A 20,243-nucleotide genomic window follows, 5' to 3' on the forward strand; every position below is an offset into this window, starting at 1 on the left:
CACAGAYGTTAAATAGACTCACTGTAAAATGTGGCCAGTAAATTCACAAGTTTTCACATGGAACTAGGAATCAGGAGATTTGGGTGTGTGACAGAGAACGGACTTATGGGGCTCCTCACAAGAAGTGCCTCACTAGGATGGTGTATCAGAATGGGAAGCATGATATAATTCTGTCAGACAAAACATTTTTCGTTAGCCTCTTGAAATAAAAATGTATTGCAAAAAAAAAAAGTGAGGTAGTTTTGATTGCTGTTGTATAATCATATGTCTGACTTGGGTTTTAGAGGCTGTTACAAGTGCTTAACTATGAGGTGTGAGAATGTGCGAAAAGAGGCGATTACAGTTGTCCCTGGTGCCTTCACAATATGGTATTCGATGCTATGCGTCGTCTCTGATGGCTGTCCTTGACCTGCTAAAGGGGAAACGTAGGGCTATGACTTCAGATTCAACTCCACAGCCTTTCTAGGAGATCCTGAAAAAGTAATTTGATATATGCCTCAAGTCCCAGTCTAYAGCTGGGATGTATTTTCCCTCTCTCAAATGGTGAGCGCTAAAATTCACTGGTAGATCTCAGATGTTCTCATACATCARTTTGCTCTACCATTAGAAAGAGCAGGATTCAGTTTAGCTATCTTCAGCTCACAGGCAAAGAGCTAACTCTTTAGAGACTTTTCCTGGGTATCCTTACTCTGAGAAGAGTCTAGATCAATATCTTTCAGAGGGATATGCGTTTTCTTTTTTATTTATATATTCACCACTCTTAGTTCCATCCTAAGAAAGAACAGAGGCTGCAGCAGCCTCCTCTTTGCCAGGCTGCATCGCCATTAATCAGGAGCAGGATTATTAAAGCAATTTTCCTAGCTAGTGGAAAATCCACTTATAGAAATATAGTTTATAAAATGCAATTTGTAACTGTCCCACCTAAACAGCCCTCCTGGGGACCAATGTAATGAGTGCTGGAATTGCCTCACTGCTCTGCGTGCGGTGGCACGGTGGATTCCAGCTCCAGACGAGTCCTGCAGCACCCATCCAGCTCCCATTGCCTGCCCTCACTACGTGGGTTTGGGGGGTCTCTGGCAGTGTGAAGAGGCCTTGTGCACCTTTGGGACTGCTGTATTCCAGTCTGGAACCAACCTCCTCGTTATTTATCTATGTGGAACAGATAAATACACTTCATCCAACTTGGTACAGTAAATTCAATCCAAACATTGCTATGTCCATGCCCTRCTTAGGAGGCAGTGATAAAAGGAGCAGGAAACCCCAATGGGAAAGCTGGACTAGGGAATGAATAAAGACAAGTGATGACAAAGAGACTGATAATTTTAATYCTTTCCTCTTCCTTTCCTCAGCTTCCTTTGCATTCCCAGTCCTGAGAGAGGTTCTTAAAAAAGATTGCAATGCTGCTGTTGTCTTCCAGAGCTGGCAGATYATTTGCAGTTTGCTCCTAGTCCTTGCAAAATGCCTTCTCTAGGGACAGAGTTGGGTGCAAGGCATGGTTCAGAGGCCAGAACTTGCATAAGGAGTATCCTGTCTGCCATAAATGCTCCCTTGGGCTCCAGTGCAATGTACCAGTTTCTTATCTAGGAGAATGCATTTCAGTTCTAAGAAYTTTTTCCAGACTTGATGAGGGCGAGATTCTCTGCCACATTTAGGTCAAATTTACTGGGCGGTGGTGGTTGGGAGAGCGGAGCTTTATCTCGCCTTTTCTTTAGCATCAGTCACTGCAGCTTCTGAGCTCCTGTCCCATGCTGCCGTCAGAGGTTCAGTGTTGTAGGCACCCCTCGGGTCCTATCATTCTAACCACAAGCATCATTTCTGCAAATAATTTGCCATCTGGCTGTTTGCTTTCATGACAGGCATATAAGTTTCCCAGTGAAATCCGGAGTTGCTCAGAATACATTTTCTTGCAATCATTTGATCATTAATCCACAATTCCAGTTAATCAATTAATTACAGTTAATCAGACTAATCAATTTTCCCTGGAAGATGCTTATGAGAACAGCCAGGATAAATTGCTCGTATCCAATTTTGCAGCCTTGTTTCCCGTTTGTCTATTTTGGGGATGTGCACTGGTGTTAGCAAGTCCATAAACGCGGGCATGTCCTAGCACAGTGGCTGTTTCAGTCCGTGTCATAGCCATAATCCAGTGCTTCCCTTCCCTCCCCACAGCAATTCAGGCCTCATTCAGGAGCTGCTGTTCTGTGCCTGGCCATGAGCTCAACATCAGACTCATCCTGCTGAGCAAGTGCAATATGCAGCCCAGGCAGCGGTATCACAAGTTTATCAGATCTAAATGAAGGAAAGCAAATTAAAACTCCCAACCACTAGAGTGCTTTTCCATAAAAACTGCAACTCTCTTTCCTGACTAACGAAACCTTAGAAGGCCTTAGGGTAGGAGTTGATCTCCAATTTGTGTGACTGTGATTCTCGTTTAYTGTGCAGGGCTTCTACTCATAAACGAGACCTGAAGGCTAAAGTTCACACCGAAACATTATTTTCCAGTAGTTCCTTTTGTAATTCTTCTAGCAAATCCATCAAAAATAGTGAGTTGTTTTTTTTTTTTAACTGAACAACAAGCACGCTGTATGCCTGTGCCATATGTTTAGTCTCCAGTGCCTTGTACTTCTTAACAAACCCAGAAACCTGAAAAAATAATCTTCAGCCTTAACACCTTCCCCCAGCTGASAAACTTAATGTTTACAAACCTCTTCAGATCAGACTGTTCTTCCAAAGTCATCTTTTTTTTCTCTAAGTGGCAAGATTTAATGCTGGCTTCTGTGTTCTCACAACAAGCAACCTTTACTGTATGTGAAGTGGCTCCTGTCACAGGTCAGCAACTATCTGGCTGCTCAGCTGCCCAGAAGGATAACTGTCCACCAGAAAACACCCATGTTTCTATTGCTCTCACCCTCTGTTCACAGCCTGAGAAGCCCTCCTACCTCCCTAGTGTGTGTTCCTCTTTGCATCTCCTCTTTCCAGTTGCGCTTTTGGCTGCCTCCCCAATCTGCTGTCATACCAGGCCAAGTGCCTGCACTGCTGGGGGTGGCCTCCTTGTGTGCTCCTTTTCCACCCCTCTCCAAAGCTGTCTGGATGCTGAACTATAAACCTGCCCTCCTTGGGTGACATTTATTCACCAGCTTTTTCAGGGTGATGATTGCTACGCTTTTTAGAAATCCTGGAAAAACAGCGATAGAGCAACTTGCCTGTGTGTGTGCTGCGAGTGTGATTTTGAGTTTGCTGGCTGTGCAGTCCCATGGTGCTGGTAGCAGGTGGCACCTGGCTGGTTTGCTGCATGTGTTCAGTGCCATCCTGTCTGTACAGTAAGGTCCAAGGAGGGGAAGGGCTGAGTGTGTTCTTGGTAAAGGAYAGTGTAGGGATGGAGATGCTGCGAGGCTTTCTCCTTGTTCCTCCTTGAGCTGTTCTCAGTGCTTCCCATTTCTGCTGGGGCAGACGGTCTCATTTCCAAGGATATATAAAAGCCTGCAAGCACAGGCTTCCTCTTTTATGTAAATTTAATTKCTTTTGTAGCCTGCCGATATGGAGTTTTGCTGTGCTTTAGCCACTCCTTTTGTTCTACTAGGAAAAGGTTGTTAGGTGAAGCTTCCTGGAATATATTCTAGGAAATATTACCCTTCTCTGAATTAGTGCTGTCTCTTGCCTGACTTTGACCATCTTTATTTACACTAGCATCAGTGTCACATCTCGGCTAGATCTTCAGGACCTGAACCTTACACATTATCAAAAGAGCCGTGTGCCCACTCTCTGTGCYAGTCCTCGGCTACTGAACACTGCCCTTCCCAGAGCTGTAGCGGGAGCCCGGGTTGATCTGTCTCTGCACTAACTGTCAGGCAGATAGTCTCCTTTCATCTGCATTCCGCGCTGGATTTTATCTCAGCAGCCAACAGGCTAATTCCGCAATTTATTCCGCAAGGCTCCGTTAGAGCAGCTGGTGCCGGCGGGGTCCCCGCTGGCTCRGAGCTGGCAGGCGAGGCCGGCTGGAGCGGGAGCCGGGGTCGGGGCCGGGGACGCCGCTCGCTGCGCTGCGCGTCCCTGCGGCACCGCAGGCTGCTGGCGACTCCTGCGAGCTGCGCGCGGAGCGAGCTGGACACCCCGGTGCCTTTCAGAAGGGGCCTGGGTCGTGGTGCTGCCTGTAGRGGCTGGGAGGGACAGCATCTCCCTACCCCTCGCGGGGAGAAATACATTAAAGATAAAAGGCGCTTCTGAAGGACGGTGACGAGGGGCCATTGATATAGAGGCAGAAGCAGATCATGGCTGCTGCATCTGGAGAAGGCTGTGCAGACACAAGCAGGAGCATCAGGAGGGAAAAGACTGGGGCTCCGAGCGAGCAGTGGCGAGTGCGGGGACTGCGAGGCCTCCTCAGCACTTAATTAGCCTTTTCCTTCCAGCTGCAGGAGTGCTGCTCCGTGCCGCGGTTCCGCGGTGCCCGGGTGCTGTCCAGCRCGGCCCTGAATGGGGTCTCGGCGTGGGGGAGCAGACCTGCAGGCAGGGCACGGCGCATGCAGGCGTTCTTCACAAGCACAGAAGCTATTCCCTTCAACCTGAGTGGGGTGGCAGCAACCTCTGTGAAAAATGAGGGTCTTTTGGAGCTAAACATGGTGTACAAATGCTCCTGCCCAGCTGCCCACCTCTTCTTCTGCTTAACATACTGCTTAAATAAGCCCACCAGGCAAAACTAAGCAAGACATCAGGAGCTGTTGAAGAAAAACAGACAGTGATTTCTGCTAGGGAACAGTGTCAGGAGTCAGGTCCCAGTTGCATAAAGCCTAGTTATTAAGGCAACTCTGTTTCCACAGTAAGGAGCTGAATGCAAGTGCTATCAGTRCATAACAGGCTCTTCTCCTCCCCAGTGCTTCTGTGCTCTAGTACCTTCCTCCTTCCCTCAGAGCTCTCGGAAGCAGCAATATCGGTCAAGGCAACCTTCCTTTCACCTTGCTGGAGGCAAGACATGCCGCCTGCAGCCCCCAGCCTCACWCCGCCTTGCTCTCATCATCTGAGGCGGCAGCTTCTCGGCCTAAGTGAGGAGAGTCCCCACAAAAGCCTGCCGGGGCAAGGGGCACAGCAGCCCAGCAGGCCCACTGTCCTCCTTCGCTTCTTTGCCCCTCAGAAAGTCAGAGACTGGGTTGGCTGCTGCTCTTGGACGGGGACAAATGTGCGGCTTGAGGTATGTGGAGTGCTAAGCCTTGGGGCTATTCCTTTCTCTCCTCTTGAGCAGATTTCGGTGCCATCTGCTCCATTCTGCCTTTGGAGGAGTCAGCCGGGTGCTTTTGTCTCTTCTGGCAAAGCTGTGCTGCACATGTCCCCTATCGGGCCTCAGACACCCCGAGGTAGCTGGGAAGGAGAACGCACAATCTTAGCCTTGTTCCAGAAAGCTCCCACTGCAGCAGCCCAAGGTGTTTCTCTCCCCTTCCCGGTCCTCTCCCACTCTCTGTAAATTAGACACTTCCCAAGGTCACAGCCTCTGAACCGAGGCAGCCAGATGGCCTTGGCTCTGCAGGAGAGGATGGGAAGGGGTTGGGATGGGCAAAAGACCTGTCCTGCACTTCTTGCTTCTCAGAAGGTTACAGAAATACTGCCAAGCTGTTAGGGGAGAGCAATAGAGGTGAAAAAAGGCTTAGGACAGGCATGAAGATCACAAAGTCACAACTGTTTAGYGGAACTGTGCTTTTCTCTGCATATGTGAAATAATCTCTGAGCTGAGTTCTCCAGGATAGTCTCTGGCTCAGCATCAGCCAGGGCCTGGAGGGGCTGTAAAATTTAGGGGAGGACAAGTGGGGAACAGATGAGGTTTGTTAATAGTGTTGGCTGTGTTTGGCTGGCAGCTTGCTGGGACCTGCCTACCTCAAAAACTACCACTTCAAGCTCAATGCAACAGCTTTGTATCTGCTCTCTCCTCCTAATGGTCATGCCTTTCCCCTAGGCTGGCTAGCTCATGTCCAGGATGGGAATGAGGTGAATCCATATGTGCAAATGAGTTACATTGTGTTCACTCTGAGATTTCTCAGTTGAAGGAGGGGGAATCTAGAAGGAAGCAGGTAGTGAGGAGCCTTAGCAAACTGGAAGTTGACCTGTGCAGATCTGACGGCACATACAAACTTCCCTCTTGGTTAAAAGTCAATGTTACCTGGTTGCAGAGCACTGGAGTGCACGTGAGAGACCTTCTCGCTGTCGTCTCTATCCCTGGCTCTGCAGCAGCTCCTGACATGGCTGGTTGAGCTCCCTGGCACTTTCCTGTGTTGGTCAGCTTGAGCTGAAGCTTCTCAGTGTGGAGGTTGTACCCCTCCTTGGTGTATGTAGACGACRTGATTGGTAAGACCACTTAGGAGAGTTTTATTCTGCTTGCCTGGACGGCTGTCCCCTGCACACAAACGGGACACTGGGTTCCTGTCCCGTTGCAGAGAGCTGGGAGGGCTCTTGCAGGCCCACCCGGTCCCAGAGCTGTGCATCTGCRCCGCTTCCTGCACTCTGCGCTTCCGAGGCTTCCCTGCTATGCTGAGCTTGTCCCACGGGATGGCACTGCCTGCTAAGGAATGGGCAGAGAGCCTGTGCTCCTGGCAGGGATAAATTCAGAAAATTAAATGGTGGTGGCAGATTCTGATTGACAGGTCCCTAGAGAGCAAGTCCCTTGTTTTCTCCATCCCTGAGGGGATCAGAAGGGGTGGGAGGAGCAGCAGCAGTGAAAACCTTTTCCGTAGCCCTGCGCTTTGCCCTTGCAGATCTGTTCCTGGGACTTAGCCCATGCTGTATATCTTGACCCCCTTGCTGAAGCTGCCGGTCCTGGGCCAGCTGGCTTCCAAGGGACTCTCCGCAATGTCAAGGGCTGGTCACTGCAGAGGACATAGAGGCCTCCTCATGTTAGCTCTCATCGCACGCACGAGCTGTTACAGCCTCCTCACTGCACACGCAAGGTTTCTAACTCTGGTGGATCTCTCCATACCCCATTTCCTACCTTTGAATAGGCCCGGAGGTTTCAATAAAGGGCAAGCGAAATGAGGCCAGCAGCGCCTGGCGTCATTCACACGTTACTCCCCTCCACGGTGTAAAAGTGGCACAAATGACAACGCTCTGCCAGAACAGTTCACGTCTGCATCAGCTCTGCCAGAGCCAGGTCAAAGCTGGGATTTGCCGCCCGGGAACATGAGGGCTCTATGTGCACCCCATCCATCGGTCTCCTGCTTCTGTTGCTGTGCCCATGGGAAGCTGGGCAGCCCAATGGCCATCACTTATCCCCTGGGGCCTTCACCTCAGTCCAGTACCCAGCAGCTCCCTAACCCCTCTCTACCAGCTAATGCTGCTGGCTGTTTCCCTTGGGCCAGGSTATCTACCACAAATACTGGGACATCACAGTTGTCCCTTCTAGTCTTGAAGACTCAGATCCCTGTAAAGCTGGTCTGGGAATATACTCCTGATTATTGAAGGTAGCAGGGGACACCGCCAGTTGTAACCAGGRCCCTGGGAGTGCCTGCTGATGGCTGTCCCTGGGCTGCTCTGGCCTCTGCTCCCAGGAGCTTGAGCTTTGCTTGGCTTTGCTGCCAGCAGGATGACTAAAGCAAGACCAGGCAGTCCTTGTGCTTAAGCTACTGCCTGTAAGACTGCTGCTTATTTGCCTTCAGGTGACACTTTTGTTTTTGTGCTGGCTGGACTGAATACAGCCTGGGGCCTCTTGTCAGCAGCTGGAGAGTGCCCTGGTGGACTCGTGTGCTGCTGGGTGGACAAYGAGGAAAGGCCTTTCCAGGACCTATCCTAGGGCTCTGGAGAGCCTGTCCTACACCGGGCTCTCTGCTGTCACGGCGGCGTGTGTCAGACTTGCAGGAGCAACGTGTGTGCAGTGTGGACTCTCTGTGCAGCCCAGGTGCTGCCCAGCCCGGGAGCTGCAGTGTTGCAGGAGGGCACTGGATCCAGTGAAGCCTGGTTCTGCTCCTGGCTGGGGCTGTAACTGCTGATATCCCTGTCCCCTTCCTTGCAGTCAATGTGTTTTCAAGCAGAGTTCACTGCCTTTTCCAGGAGGGATCCTAGAGGAGCATGCAGGAGCACTCAGCCATGTTTCTTCTTCCCTTGGCCAGGATGAGTCAGGCGACTTGCCTGCCACTGCAGGCACTGGTAGGAGGCCTCTCTTAGAGGGGACTGGGGTCAGTCCCAGCTCTAGGAGCCAGGTACTCGACAGACACTTCTGTTAGCTCCCTGTTTCAGGGAACAGAGGGAAGAGGGCCTGGACAGGAACTAAAAGACACCTGAGTAGCCCCCAAATTGTCTGCTGGATGTACCAAGAAAGGAGTTGGTGACCTGGTGCTGGGTGTTCCTGGTGACCTGTCGGGAAGGAAGGTGACTTTCCGGGAAGGAAGAGGCATCTTCARTTATTCACCCTAGTCAGGACGGTATCTTGACTTTCACTCTAGCTAGAGGAGATAGGTCCTGCACCAGAGATGCTGTGTGTATGGTACCTGATGTCTTGTTGGCGACCTCTTTGAAAACTTCCTTGGAGGACCAGATATTGCCCTTATCCTCTGCTTCAGCATGTCCTGGAGAAGCTCTTGTAGCCATGGAGTAATTCCTTCCCAGCCAAAAAGGGCTCCCAGCTAAAACAGACATTTAGCTTTCCCTTGTCAGCCTTGCTTATTCCTGTGGCTTTCATTTGGTTGACTGCACTGCTCACCAGCCCCTCTCTCTAGGAGCTCTTCTTCCCAAGTCTTTCTCCCTTCTTGGCTTCAGTGTTTGCTTTCTGAAAGGTGAGATAGGTGTCTGTCTTACTCCCTTGTGTAAGTCTTCACATGCAAATAGAACAATAGATTTGTGTGTCAGGTGCTTGGCCTTTCTCTGTAGTCATTTGGCACTAAAAATTATCTGCAGAGAAAAGTACTGGGCTCCATACCTGGGTCTTAATTTCCTCCTTTACCAAACCATTATTACTAATTACCACTCCTAGGTGTTTAAACCACTTAAATGATGCTGTTAAATGCCCTGTGCTAATTTAACAGCGAAGTGTCTGGGCTTCCCCATACGCARAGCTCTCGGAGTATCTCCCACAGAAGCAAACCCGAGAGAGTAGCGCGTGCTGGAGAGGCAGTGGGGAGCAGAGAGCAGGTGCCAGAGCAGAGAGCAGGCGCCGGAGCAGAGGCACCAGCGCCTATAGCCAGCCCTTGCTCGGCAGTGGCCCCTCTGCCGGGCACGTTCSCGTGCCCTGTGCTGCTCCTGGGGTAAACCTGTCCTCAGCCACTCGCCTCTGCAGCTGGGGAAGATCTGGTCCTGCTGCCACTGCCGGTCCTCTTCCCCTGGGCTAAGCGTGTCCTTGCAAGCTCTCAAGCTTGGATACTCTGCTGGGTCCTCTGGAAGGGCCCTTCGGCTCCACTAGTGGCTGGGAAACCTTYCCAAGTCTTAGGTTCCCTGCCTAGGGGGCTGGTTTTCTTCTCTGTTTGAGCAGGGCAGAACCTTTCCTGGCAAAAAAATTGGCCCCTTTTCATCTCTTCCCCAGTGTTCAAGAGCACGTCCTCAGATTTGAAGGATGCCCTCCAGCACCTAAAAGCTGGGGAAGGGGATTCCTCTGGAACAGGCAGTGCCAAACTCAGTGTTGGAGTGACAGACTGGAGGAGGAATCCAGGTCTGGAAAGAGGCTGGGGAGCAATGGAGTCTGGCTGAGCATGTCAGCAGGCTTTGCACGCTGCATCTCTGCTGCTGCTGTGCTGCAGAAGGTCTGCTAGCTGCCCTCACCCCGCGCTGTGGCTTGAGACTGAGGGGCTTTTCCAACCCAAATATTTTAACTAATCTCTCAGTCACAAGGCTGGAAGTCTCCCAGCTTGCTAAGCCCTCGATCTTTAGCGGAGCCTGCAGGCACAGCGCTGCAGAGGAGAAGAAAATCCTGATGTGCTGCCCACCCTTTTACACTTGGTATAGCCGGGGCCCAGCAGACCACACTGCCAGGAATGGGGGAGATGAGTAGGAGCACTGAGACCYATGATCCAGGAGAAGTGCCTGGTAACATTTTAAGGTCTCATGCCCACCAAAGTGTTAATACATCCTGGAAGACGGGGGAAATGAGGACTCACACCCACACACAAGCCCTTTGCTTTCAACGCCGCCCCTTTAAGACATCACTTAATATGACAGATTAATTAGTTAATGTTTGTAAAGTGCTTTGAACATGAAAAGTGCTGTATAAGTGCTGAGTATTAGTATTAATTATTCTTACACGGAGGCTGGCCCTGTCTGGAGCGCTGAGAGAATTTGCCACATCTAATTTCAGGATTGTGCCTTTTCCCTGCCTTTCTCCTTCTATTGCCGAAACCGAAAAAAAAGAGAGAGGAAGAAAGGAAGAAGCAGAGAGGAGAAATAAGACTTTCTGAGCCTGGCAAGGAAGCAGCATCTCTGGGAGGCAGGAGGACTGAGCTATGAGCCCCAGCGGCTCCCGGCGAGGCCTCCCATGGGCAGTGGGGCTGGGGCCCTGACTCSCCTCGGAGATCTCAGCAGCCCTAAGGGGTATCTCCTACTGCTGTCCCACTTTCAGGGGAGCCAACCCTGGAAGGAGCTTCCCCAGCCCCTGCCGCAGCTCTTGCTGCCTGCGCGTCTCCCTGCGCCAGTGCCCGGCCTGCTTTGATGCTGCCCTCCCTTCCTCGTGCCCTCGTTCTCCATGCAGGCTCCTTGTGGAAAGCGTCCCCAGAGGAGGAAGAGAAATGGAGCGGCGGGTGCCTGCAATTATCTCTGTGATGAAGCGTCCYGCCGGCTGACTCTGCCAGCCGCAGATCAAAGGGCCATGGTGGGCTTTGATAGCAGCCACCCCAGAGGGGCAGCCCCTGCTGCAAGCTGAGCCGGCAAGGAGACAGAGAGCAGCAGACAAGGGCTGGGGGGAGAGGAAGGGGAGAGATGATGCCTGGCCAGCACTGCTGAATTGGAGACCTCTGTGCCAGCTCCCTGTCACAGCCTGCAGCCCAGTTCCAGGGCAGCCATGAGGCCTTCACGGCTRCAGAGGTCTTGGGGGGGTCTTCCTATGTAGACTTCACATCAGCGGTTTATGGTCCTAGGAAATAGACACAATAAGAGATACTTTGTGTTGGGCACCACGGGCTGCCTACAGCTCTTCTGCCTCTGCACCAAGGCCACAGCTAGCTGCAGTGGGTGGAGTGGGCCAGSAGGATGGATGTGGCCTCTGGCTTCTCACTGGGCCGTGTGAGGTGCTTGCCAAGGAACCAAGCCCTGAAAGGACTTGGAGGGGGAAGGAACAAGATTTGTGTGTACTGAGAGGCAGCCAAGCCAAGAACACAAGCRTAAGAAATGGGAGGGAGGGAGGAGGGGCAGCCTGGGTTTGGGTCCACACAGAGCACTGAGGGAATGCCAGGGGGGATGCACAGCTCCCCGAGATGTCCGCATCCCAGACTGGAGGCCTAAGGGCTCACAGGTCACAGCCCAGCCAGGTTCAGCCCCACAGCCCCTTCTGTGTGTTGTGAGGCAGGAGAAGAGTGCTTTCGTGGCTCTAAGTGACTAAACATATTTCAACCTTGGAGTCTTGCCTTGGGGTTTGAGGTCATATGTATTTACCTGTGGTCCCACATCAGTCCAGGCTGATCTTTCACTGCAGTGGCCATTGCATTCCTCTGGTGAGTGGCTGGGGCTTGGAGTGGCTGCCAGGTACTACTGGGGGAACTGGGAGGGCCCAAAGGAGAAGGGTGAGGGAGCCAAAGTGGGTCAGGCTGGAGAGTGACAAAGAAGGCTCAGGGAAGATGACTACAGTTGGCCCCAGGAGTCATTTGGGGAACCGGGATGCCGGACTTTGGTATTGACCTGAAGAGGTGCAGCAGGGAGAACTGCATCCCTATTAATACACTGGACACACTGCAATTCATCAGTGCCTGCTGAGAGAGTCACCCTGCCTCTTCCCCATCTTCCTGAAGAATGATTTTACCTTCAGCCCTCTACCCCATGATGAGCTCTGTATGAGCATGTGGATGTCTGACCAGAGTTCTGGTCTAGTCAGAAAGCCAAAGCTGAGGAGGGAAAGAGGGAAAACAGGAGACTAGGAGAGGGAAAGGGTATCTCATTACTTTGATGGTGTCCCTGCTGCCAGTAACGAAGTGGGACACAAGGGGACATGGCAGCATGACAGTCACCTCACAGTCGCCAAGGGTAGGTTCCAAGACAGGGTGTTGGGTGCCCTTCCTGGGCAAGGTGATGACAAAATGGTTGAATAAGTGCAGTTGTGGGTTCAGACTTCCAGTGACTGCCGATAGGACTCTGGACAAGTCACCCCCTCACATACCTATTCCTTCTCTGTACAACAGGGAGCTGCTGCTTATAGGTAGGACGATGCATCTGAGTTTGGAAATTAGCCTCAGGTAGAAAGGTCTGAAGAAATGCCAGGAGCCTTGCCCTACCCTTGCCATACACTCCCATCCCCATTTGTGCTTTGYTTATACACTAGGCAGTCCCACCACATCCCCGTGGGCACCCACCAACTCCAGAGGTGCCGCTTTGCCCCAGCATTCACCAGAGTCACCCCTTGTACTGTCTGCAGGTGCCCCTGCTCAGTTTGGGACAGTGCCATGATTTASCCCTGGCATCCCGCTACCTGCCCTCTTGGGCTTTCCTGTGCCCCCTGGCCCAGCAGCACCATAGCCTTGCCCCCTCTGCAGAGCTCTCATCTCTCTGCTGTGTCGCCATGGCCTTGCTCTCCTGGCCCCACCATGCACAGGCTGGGCACTGGTGGGCCCCAGGGCTCATCTAGGAGCATTGAGGGCATGTTTGATTGCACCCATCCTGAGAGCATGTGAGGGGATCCTTCTGTCCTGTACATCCCATCTCTGCCAGGCCAGAGACACCCTGAGGGCAGCCTTTTCCCGTGGGGTTGAGCATCAACACTCACGTGAGGTTGAGCATCAGAATCAGCTCTGCTGATTCTGCCTCTGGCTCAGCGCTTTGGCTGTGCAGGGCTTTGCAGATAATTCTTCATGTTGGTCCCTGGCCTCTGCACCCATCTTTCATGGGGCTGAGTGCCTCCCATTCCCCTCTGAGTTTTCGAGCCACGTTTTTGAGTGCTAGGATAGATCAGATCCCACAGCGCTCGTGAATSTTGTGTGTCTGTGTATATAACTTTCCTACTCTTTAGTCCAATTGTAAAGCAGAGTTTGGCCAGGATATTTCCACTAGACAGCCACTAAACAAAACCACAAGATGGGTCTCTCTTTGCCCCGAAATCCTGGGAGTGGTTAAAATTCATGAAACCATAAAACAAAGTTAGGTATAGTTTATATTGTCTTTCTTTTTGAGCCTTTAGGCCTGTACTAACTGAACACTGTAACTTGCTTTCACGGAAGTTACTATGTTCTTTTGAGCTTTAAATGAAAATTGGAAATCCCCTCCAGTCACAAGACTCCAGGACTTGGTGTTTAAGAAAAGCAGGGAACATCAGAGGAGGGACAACACTGTGAGTTAAATAGCCACTGAACCAGATGTTTTGGAAGAAGGAAGGAAAAGCTCACATTGCATCTGGCTGCTTTTCAAGGACAGATGAATACATGACTCCAGTTTAACTGCATCTAGTTCAAAAGCAATGCGGCAAACCCATCTCCTTAAGACTCTTGCCTCATCTTTCGTTCTTGTATTGCAAAGATTGGCTTGAGAAGAGCAGCTGTAGCAAGAACATCATCTGAATCTCAAAAAAGGACAAAGCTGTCTGCAATATATTCACTTTGTTGTTGTTTTTTCAGGTACTCCTCCAGCACATCAGGACATTCTTCTCTTTAAGATCCCCCAATAAAATCCACGTGAACAAGGACCAAGTTATAAAAAAAAAATCTTTATTTCATGTACCAGGATTTTTTTTTGTAATTTTCTGTTTTTAAAATTTTTTCTTTTTAACAGTCTGAAAAAAAACACAAAATAAAGAAAATGGAGGTTGGTTTCTTGTACTGGTTTGAGCTGGACATGAGCAATATCCTTGGAAAAAAGCTTCCCTGCCAGCCCTTGTCCTTCTCGCCTCTTGAGCGCTCTCTGGCGCTCTCTCCTTCCCTCTCTGACACACCCGCTCTCACACTTGGGGGCTTGCTTGGCTTTGCACTTCGCCCTGTGAATGCTCACGAGCTCCGCGAGACGTTGAATTCTCGAGGGCAGCTTTGGATTTAAACCAAAATACCATGCTCTGTCTATGCTGGAGTTTGGGAAACCAATTTTAATGCGTTCCTAGGGATTGAGGGATTGTCTTTTTAATTTTTGATATATATATATATATATAATATTATATATATAATTTTTTTTAAATATATATTTTTAAGGGTTGGATGATAGGGTAAGGGAGCGATTCACAGGAAGGCAGGGGAATGAAATATCAGCAGGGAGTCTGGACATCCAGGGCACGCCGAGCCAGGCCTCTAGGACACCCCATCTCGTTTTGCCCTGTGCTGCTGTGTCAGCGCTCACCTCTGCGCCCACCTAGAGCCCAGGGGAGCCTCCCGGCTCTGTGGATCTCCCATGTCTTCTCCCCAGCCCTGCCTTGGAGGGGAACCTGCTCGCCTGTGCCTGGGGGAAAAAGCAAGTCAGAGCAGCAGCATTTGGGGGCGGGGAGGGTCAGGATGCGCTTAAGGAACAGAGCAGAAACTCCAGTGGGAGCCGAACTGTGGGACTTCAAGGCTCGTAAAACTGGAGCAGCAGAAACTGGAATGGAAAAAGCCGAGAAAAGTGGGTCTGAGCTGCGCCGCGGCGGGTTGGCGCCGCGCCGCGGGCCCGCAGCCTCGCACCTGCCGGGGCGCGTGGCTGGCAACGGGGCCGCTGCCGCGGGCGGCCCCGGGGGCCAGGCCTTGCCCTGTGCCAGCTGGCGGCCGGCCGGGCGTCGCAGAGACGCGCTGATGCCCTTCCCCTGCCCTTGCCCTTCGCTCCCCGCTGCCCTCCGCACGTCCCTGTAGCAGCGTGAACACAGAGCAGGAATGAACAGCGGTTCCTGGGACCCCTGGTGCCTCTGGGACCCCCGTGCTGCCCTGGGCAAGGCGGTGGTGCTGGGTGCCAGGCCGGCTGCCCGCGCTGCCAGRGGGGACGGGGCTTGCGGCGGGGTGTAGGGGCAATTGTGCAGCCGGGAGCCCTGGTGGCAGGGGCCTGACTTGCCCCTTGCCGCTGCAAGTCAGGCCCTGGCGGGGGATTAGACCCACAGCAGGAGAGACTCAGGCGGGGATGAGGAGGCAACGGAGGAGCGGGTGCGGAGGAACCCGGCGGCTTCGTGCCTCTCCCGGGCACGGCCCCGGGCCGAGGGAGCGCGAAGGGCCAGCGACGGAGGCAGAGCTGGGGGCTCGCTGCAGCTATTCGGGACCGGGGCCGGGAAGGTAAATACACGCAAAGGCAAAGCAGCGGGTGGCCGGCTCCCGTGCGGGTCTGCGTCAGCGCAGGCTGCGTGTACCTGCTGGGGGGACAGGATGGGTGTCAGGGGGCGGCCGGGTGAGCCCTCGCCRTGCCCCCCTTGCGTGGCTGCGGCCCGGCCGGCCACTCCTGACCGAGCCAGGCCAATCTGAGGCAGCCCAAGGAGCGGCCCCGAAGAGCCGGGGCCGGCCACGACGTGGCTGCCCCGGGGAGCATCCAGAGCATTCACAGGAGAGTGCGCGCGCGGGCGTGCACGCGGCCGCGCGCGTGTGCGTGTGTGCATGCGTGCGTGTGAGCGGCAGCCGCCTCCTCGGCGGACTGCCCTTGCTTGGGCTCGCCCAGCGCCGCTGCAGCGGCGGCGTCTTCCTCGCTCCGGGAGGAGACCTTTGCCTAGCTCCAAGCCCCCGGGTGCAAGGGGAGCGTGTCCTCTGCTTCCAAGCAGAGCATCTCTGGCCTCCTGGTGCTTCGTTTGTTTGTTTGTTGTTTCTGCTGAGTGGATTCAAGCCCTGATTTCTCTTTACAAGCCCCCCACTCCCTTTGCAGATCTGTGTGCACCTGTCTCCCACCCTATTTCCCACTTATTTTCACAGTTTAAAGCTGGAGAAAACAAAAATGAAAAGAAAAAAAATACTATCTTTTTTTTCTTGCAAGTAAATCCACTTATTATATTTACATTTATTTATATTTTTTTTTATTAAAAAATGCCACTTTTTAAATAAACTTTTTTTGTCTTTTTTAATTTGTTTGTTTGCTTTTTGCACTGTCACTGTTAACCCCAGGATCCCCAGGACCTGGGAAGCCTGGCTGGGTCACCAGGAACCCCCTGGGAACAGTGTGGACCAGTGACTCAGCATCAGCTCCTGAGCTCCCTAGGGACAGGAGTCCCTGCTAACCCCCAAGGACTCACAAGGGACAAGTGAATCCCCATGGATCCCAGGGTGTGGGGTAACTGAGCAGGTCATGATTAACCCCGGCACCGAGATCTTCTTTAACCCTCGGGCTGCCCAAGGACACAGAAGTCACTGCTAATCAACCCCCCGCCGTCCCCTGTCCCCCAAGGAGCCTGTGAGTCTATGCTGGGTTTAAAGTAAGTGGGAAACAAACCATAAAAGTAAAGCATAAACCCCCCCAAATCCAAAGAGCTGCCTCCTCCTCCTCCCACTTGATTTATTGTTTGTTATTTCTTGGTTCCCTTTTAATTTTTTTAAATCTGTTTTTATTAAATGTTAAAATAATGGTACATGGGAAATCATGCATTTTCTTTTAAATTTATTTTCTATTTTTTAAATCTCTCTCTCAGTTTTAAAGTTTTTCTTTTTTTTCTTTTTTCTTTTTCCTTTTTTTTTAAGATTTTTTTTCATTGTTGTTTCTTTCCTTGCGTTTTCTCTGTTTGTTTGCTTTTGTTTGCTTGCTTGCTTGTTTGCTTGTTTGTTTGTTGGTTGTTTTATTTTGTTTTTTTATTTTTATTTTTTTGCGTTTGGAAGGTTCCCCCCCCAGGGGCGCTTTCACCTCCTCCCCACCTCCGCTGCCCCCTGCCCTCCTCCACCCTTCCCACCCCTGCCCACCCTCCCTCCTCCTGCCTGCTCCTTCCCCATTTTCAGCTCCTGGTGAAGGCTTCATACCGGGGTGGTCCGACGGTTGGCTGTGTTCGTGTGGATAGAGTCCTTGTTCTCTTTCTGGATACAGTTGTGAACCTGGAGGAAACTGTTATCCCTGTCGGAGTTGTAGGTAGCGGTGGGAGTGGTGGTAGCCTTCAGCGGGTCCCTGGTCAGCGTGTACATCGAGATCTCTGTTGATGGGAGGGTGTTGAACCCTTTGATCCCGACGGGAGAGGCATCCCTGGAGTGTGAAGGCTCAGTAGAACGGGAGCTAGAGCGGCTGCGTCTCTGATAGCGGTACCGGTAGCTGGGGATGCGGGTGATGGCAGAGGACTGGAGGTAGTCCGTGGCACGAGCGTTGGCACGCAGCTGTTTGTGCCGGTCTATGAACATGTGGACGGCCAGCACTCCCACCATCTCGGCTATAATGAAAGACAGGGCCCCGAAGTAGAAGGACCAGCCGTAGGAGTAACTGTTCTTCTTGGAGTCGCTCTTCGAGGGGTCTCCAGCGTTGGCTGATATGTATACGATGATGCCAATTATATTACTCAGACCTGCGAGCCGGGCGGCAAGGGAGAGAGAGGAAACCCTCAGGAGGTGGAAGCACCGCGGCAGCTCTGGGGTTAAGCCCCTGCTCCCTCTGCTTGTGGGAATGGCCACAGGATGGGGGTTACAAGAGGGCTACCAGCCCACATGTGGTGTGGCTGACTTTCCTACAGCTCTCCTTGGGCACCCCAGGCACCCCCCTGCTAAGCCTCGTCAGCAGGGTGGCTTTGCCCTCGATTAAGCCTGGAATAAAGCACCCGTGCAAACCTGCCRCCCTAGGGCAGCTGAGCTGGGCAGCCCGCCCCCTCTCCTGCCTCTGCAAGCCACCTTGGCCCCTTTACCTGCAGACACGAAGAAGATGCCGGCACTAAGGATGATGTTGTGTCGGGTTTTGTAGAACTCACTGGCTGCAATGCAGAGTCCACCCATGAAAAGCAGAATCACGCTCAGGATCGGAAAAATACTAGAGGCTCTAACAGCCCCTGTGAAGGAAAGAGGGAGGGGGTAGAAATAGCAGCACACATGTGAGAGAGAGGAAAGGGGGACATGGCAGCAGCACCAGCATGAGGGAGCGCGGCAGGGGAGAGGAGGAAGMGGGTCGGGGAACAATAGCAGGTTTTGTGGGTGAGGGAGAAGGAGGGAAGCGTGGAGGGGGAGAGAGGAATAAAGAGACGGAAGGAGGTGGAGAGAAAGAGAGAGAAACAAAGTGTGTCAGAAAACGAGCGGTCACAAGCAGCTCTCCCACGTGTTAGATAGGCGCTGAAGCTATTCTGAAGCCAGTGGCCTGGAGCAGGGCATACAGAGAGGGCCAAGGGGCTGGTGGGAGATGTGGATAAGCTTGTGGATAACCTCCCTTCGCTGCTTGACTCTCTCACAAAGTCTCTTTTTCYCATACTTTTGGTGGGCCTAGAGGCTGGATGAAGAGCCCAAGCACAATCTGGTCTCTCCTCCCGCAGTGCAATGCTGCTTGAGCCCATTTTTTCAAAGAGCAGCAACCCAGATGATTCCTGCTGAGCTGCTCAATCTTGAATCATCCTAAAAGGGCACTCGCCTCTCAAGGAGAGATTTTTAGGTCTGGGAAACAGCCCCTTATGCAGTGCATTGCTCCATGACTGCAGTGAGGATTGAGAAGTAGAACTCCTAGCCCTAAGCTCCAAAAACACAGGCCTTATCCTAGTGATGGAACAACTGGTCTCCTTCCGAAGGACAGCRCTTGGTTTGTGTGTGCCAGCTCACACACCCACAGCAGTCGATACTGGAAGAGCTCAGCCAGCAGAGGGCAATGGCATATATGCACACGTATGCTCATAAATGCATGTAAAACACACACGAAAGCTTCTAGGGGAACTCTTGCATATTCATGCAGGGAAAGGCAGTGACTGTGTGTATGTTTAGACACACATACACACACGCTGCTCATACGCTGTCCAGCAGATACTAATGGTCTGCATGAATTTGTGTTGCCAATATTTGTATATTTTGCTAGGAAAGCTTTCCCTCCTCCCTTCCCAGGAGAAAATAAGCCATTAAAGTGTGAAATGAAGCTGCACTTGATAAAGAAAGGTATCAGATGGGCTGGTACAATTCTCCTTGTGGAGCAAAGATTTGGAGAGGGATGAAAGCAAATCTCTCCTTTCCTACAAGAATGAGCCTGACTGAAGCAAACGCAGGGCTTTTCTCCAAGCAAGTGAAGACTGTGCTTCCTAGGCTCTGCTGACATGCACTGAGATGCTACCAGGCACCAGCTTTAGGAGGCGTTCTGCATGGGTAATGTAAAAAGCAGGGTGAAACCTCTCTTGCTTGCTTTCCAGTTCTGCCTGGCTGTGTTTCAGGGAATGGGACAGTAATAATAACGATCTTAGTAGCTTCTGGAAAGCAAAGGAGGATTTGACAAGAAGCTAAATGACAGTAAATAAGTATCAAGCAGACGTCTTCTGTTCAAAGGGTTTGCAGAAGGATGCTCTGTCTCTCTGCAATCACTCCACTTTTCCACTCACCACATTATTTTGGCCAGGCCTTTATTCTGAAATTCACATCTGTTGGGAGGACACAAATTTGCAAGCTGACATGGGGAGCTAAAGGGATTATGTGAAGGATAAGGACAGCTCTGGCGCTGCATTCTGCCTCTTAGAAGGAACATGCTAGCATGTTGCTGAGAAAGAGAGAGGCATTGTGGAATCTTACTTAGTCTTCCAAGATTCAGAGCCTTTGATCTAAAGAGAAGGGGATTCACTCTGGTGTTTGGATGCTCTTTATTTTATCTGCCTACCTTCTAAGTCCAGTGTACTACCGAAGAAATACAGTGATGGTTCTACTTCCTCGTTGACACTAGACTTTTTTTAAGAAACCTCGGTCCTTGTATGTGAAAGACGGACAGAAATGAACTTTGAGCCCTTCTGTCCAGGCTACGGACATGCTGCGTCCTGTCCTCTTGGTCCCCTGGTGCATGTCACTTAAGCTGACTAAAAGTCTGACAGCTTCCTAACCACTCTGGCCAGTGCCATCAGGCGTCATCCTCACAGAGTTCCCAGGAACTCCACTTGGACAAAAATATTGGAAAGAAGTTGTCTTCTAGGGTCCTTCTCCAGTCAGGTCTAAGCTAGCAAAAGTCTTCCTTCCCTTTTGAGGAACCCAAGAGGTCCATTTTTTCCTGGACAATTTTCCATTAAACCTAGTTCTCCCTTAAAAAGGGGTTCTATCCTGGGGGGAACCATTGGGTCTTAACATTGAGACATATTTTWTCTTCTGATCATG

At 51.7% G+C, this 20,243-nt stretch overlaps 1 protein-coding gene across 4 annotated transcripts in view; it reads right to left on the minus strand.

Moving 5' to 3' along the window:
* Nucleotides 1-15,091: 15,091 nt before the first annotated feature.
* CACNG2 (calcium voltage-gated channel auxiliary subunit gamma 2) overlaps nt 15,092-20,243 on the minus strand; it is a 55,218-nt gene continuing 50,066 nt past the window's right edge. For 2 of the 4 annotated variants that reach the window (XM_026052283.1, XM_026052281.1), the window contains 3 exons: nt 17,831-17,971; nt 16,968-17,497; nt 15,092-15,388 (listed from right to left, as the gene is read on the minus strand). In XM_026052283.1, the coding sequence (XP_025908068.1) occupies nt 15,131-15,388; nt 16,968-17,497; nt 17,831-17,971 (929 nt within the window). In that variant the 3' untranslated portion in view covers nt 15,092-15,130. Of the gene's footprint in view, nt 15,389-16,918; nt 17,498-17,830; nt 17,972-20,243 lie in introns of those variants that run through there. The other 2 variants (XM_026052282.1, XM_026052284.1) reach the window with 2 other exon arrangements.

Source organism: Nothoprocta perdicaria, unplaced genomic scaffold (assembly GCF_003342845.1).
Source record: "Nothoprocta perdicaria isolate Ctin4 unplaced genomic scaffold, notPer1 scaffold_86, whole genome shotgun sequence".
NCBI classification, from domain to species: domain Eukaryota; kingdom Metazoa; phylum Chordata; class Aves; order Tinamiformes; family Tinamidae; genus Nothoprocta; species Nothoprocta perdicaria.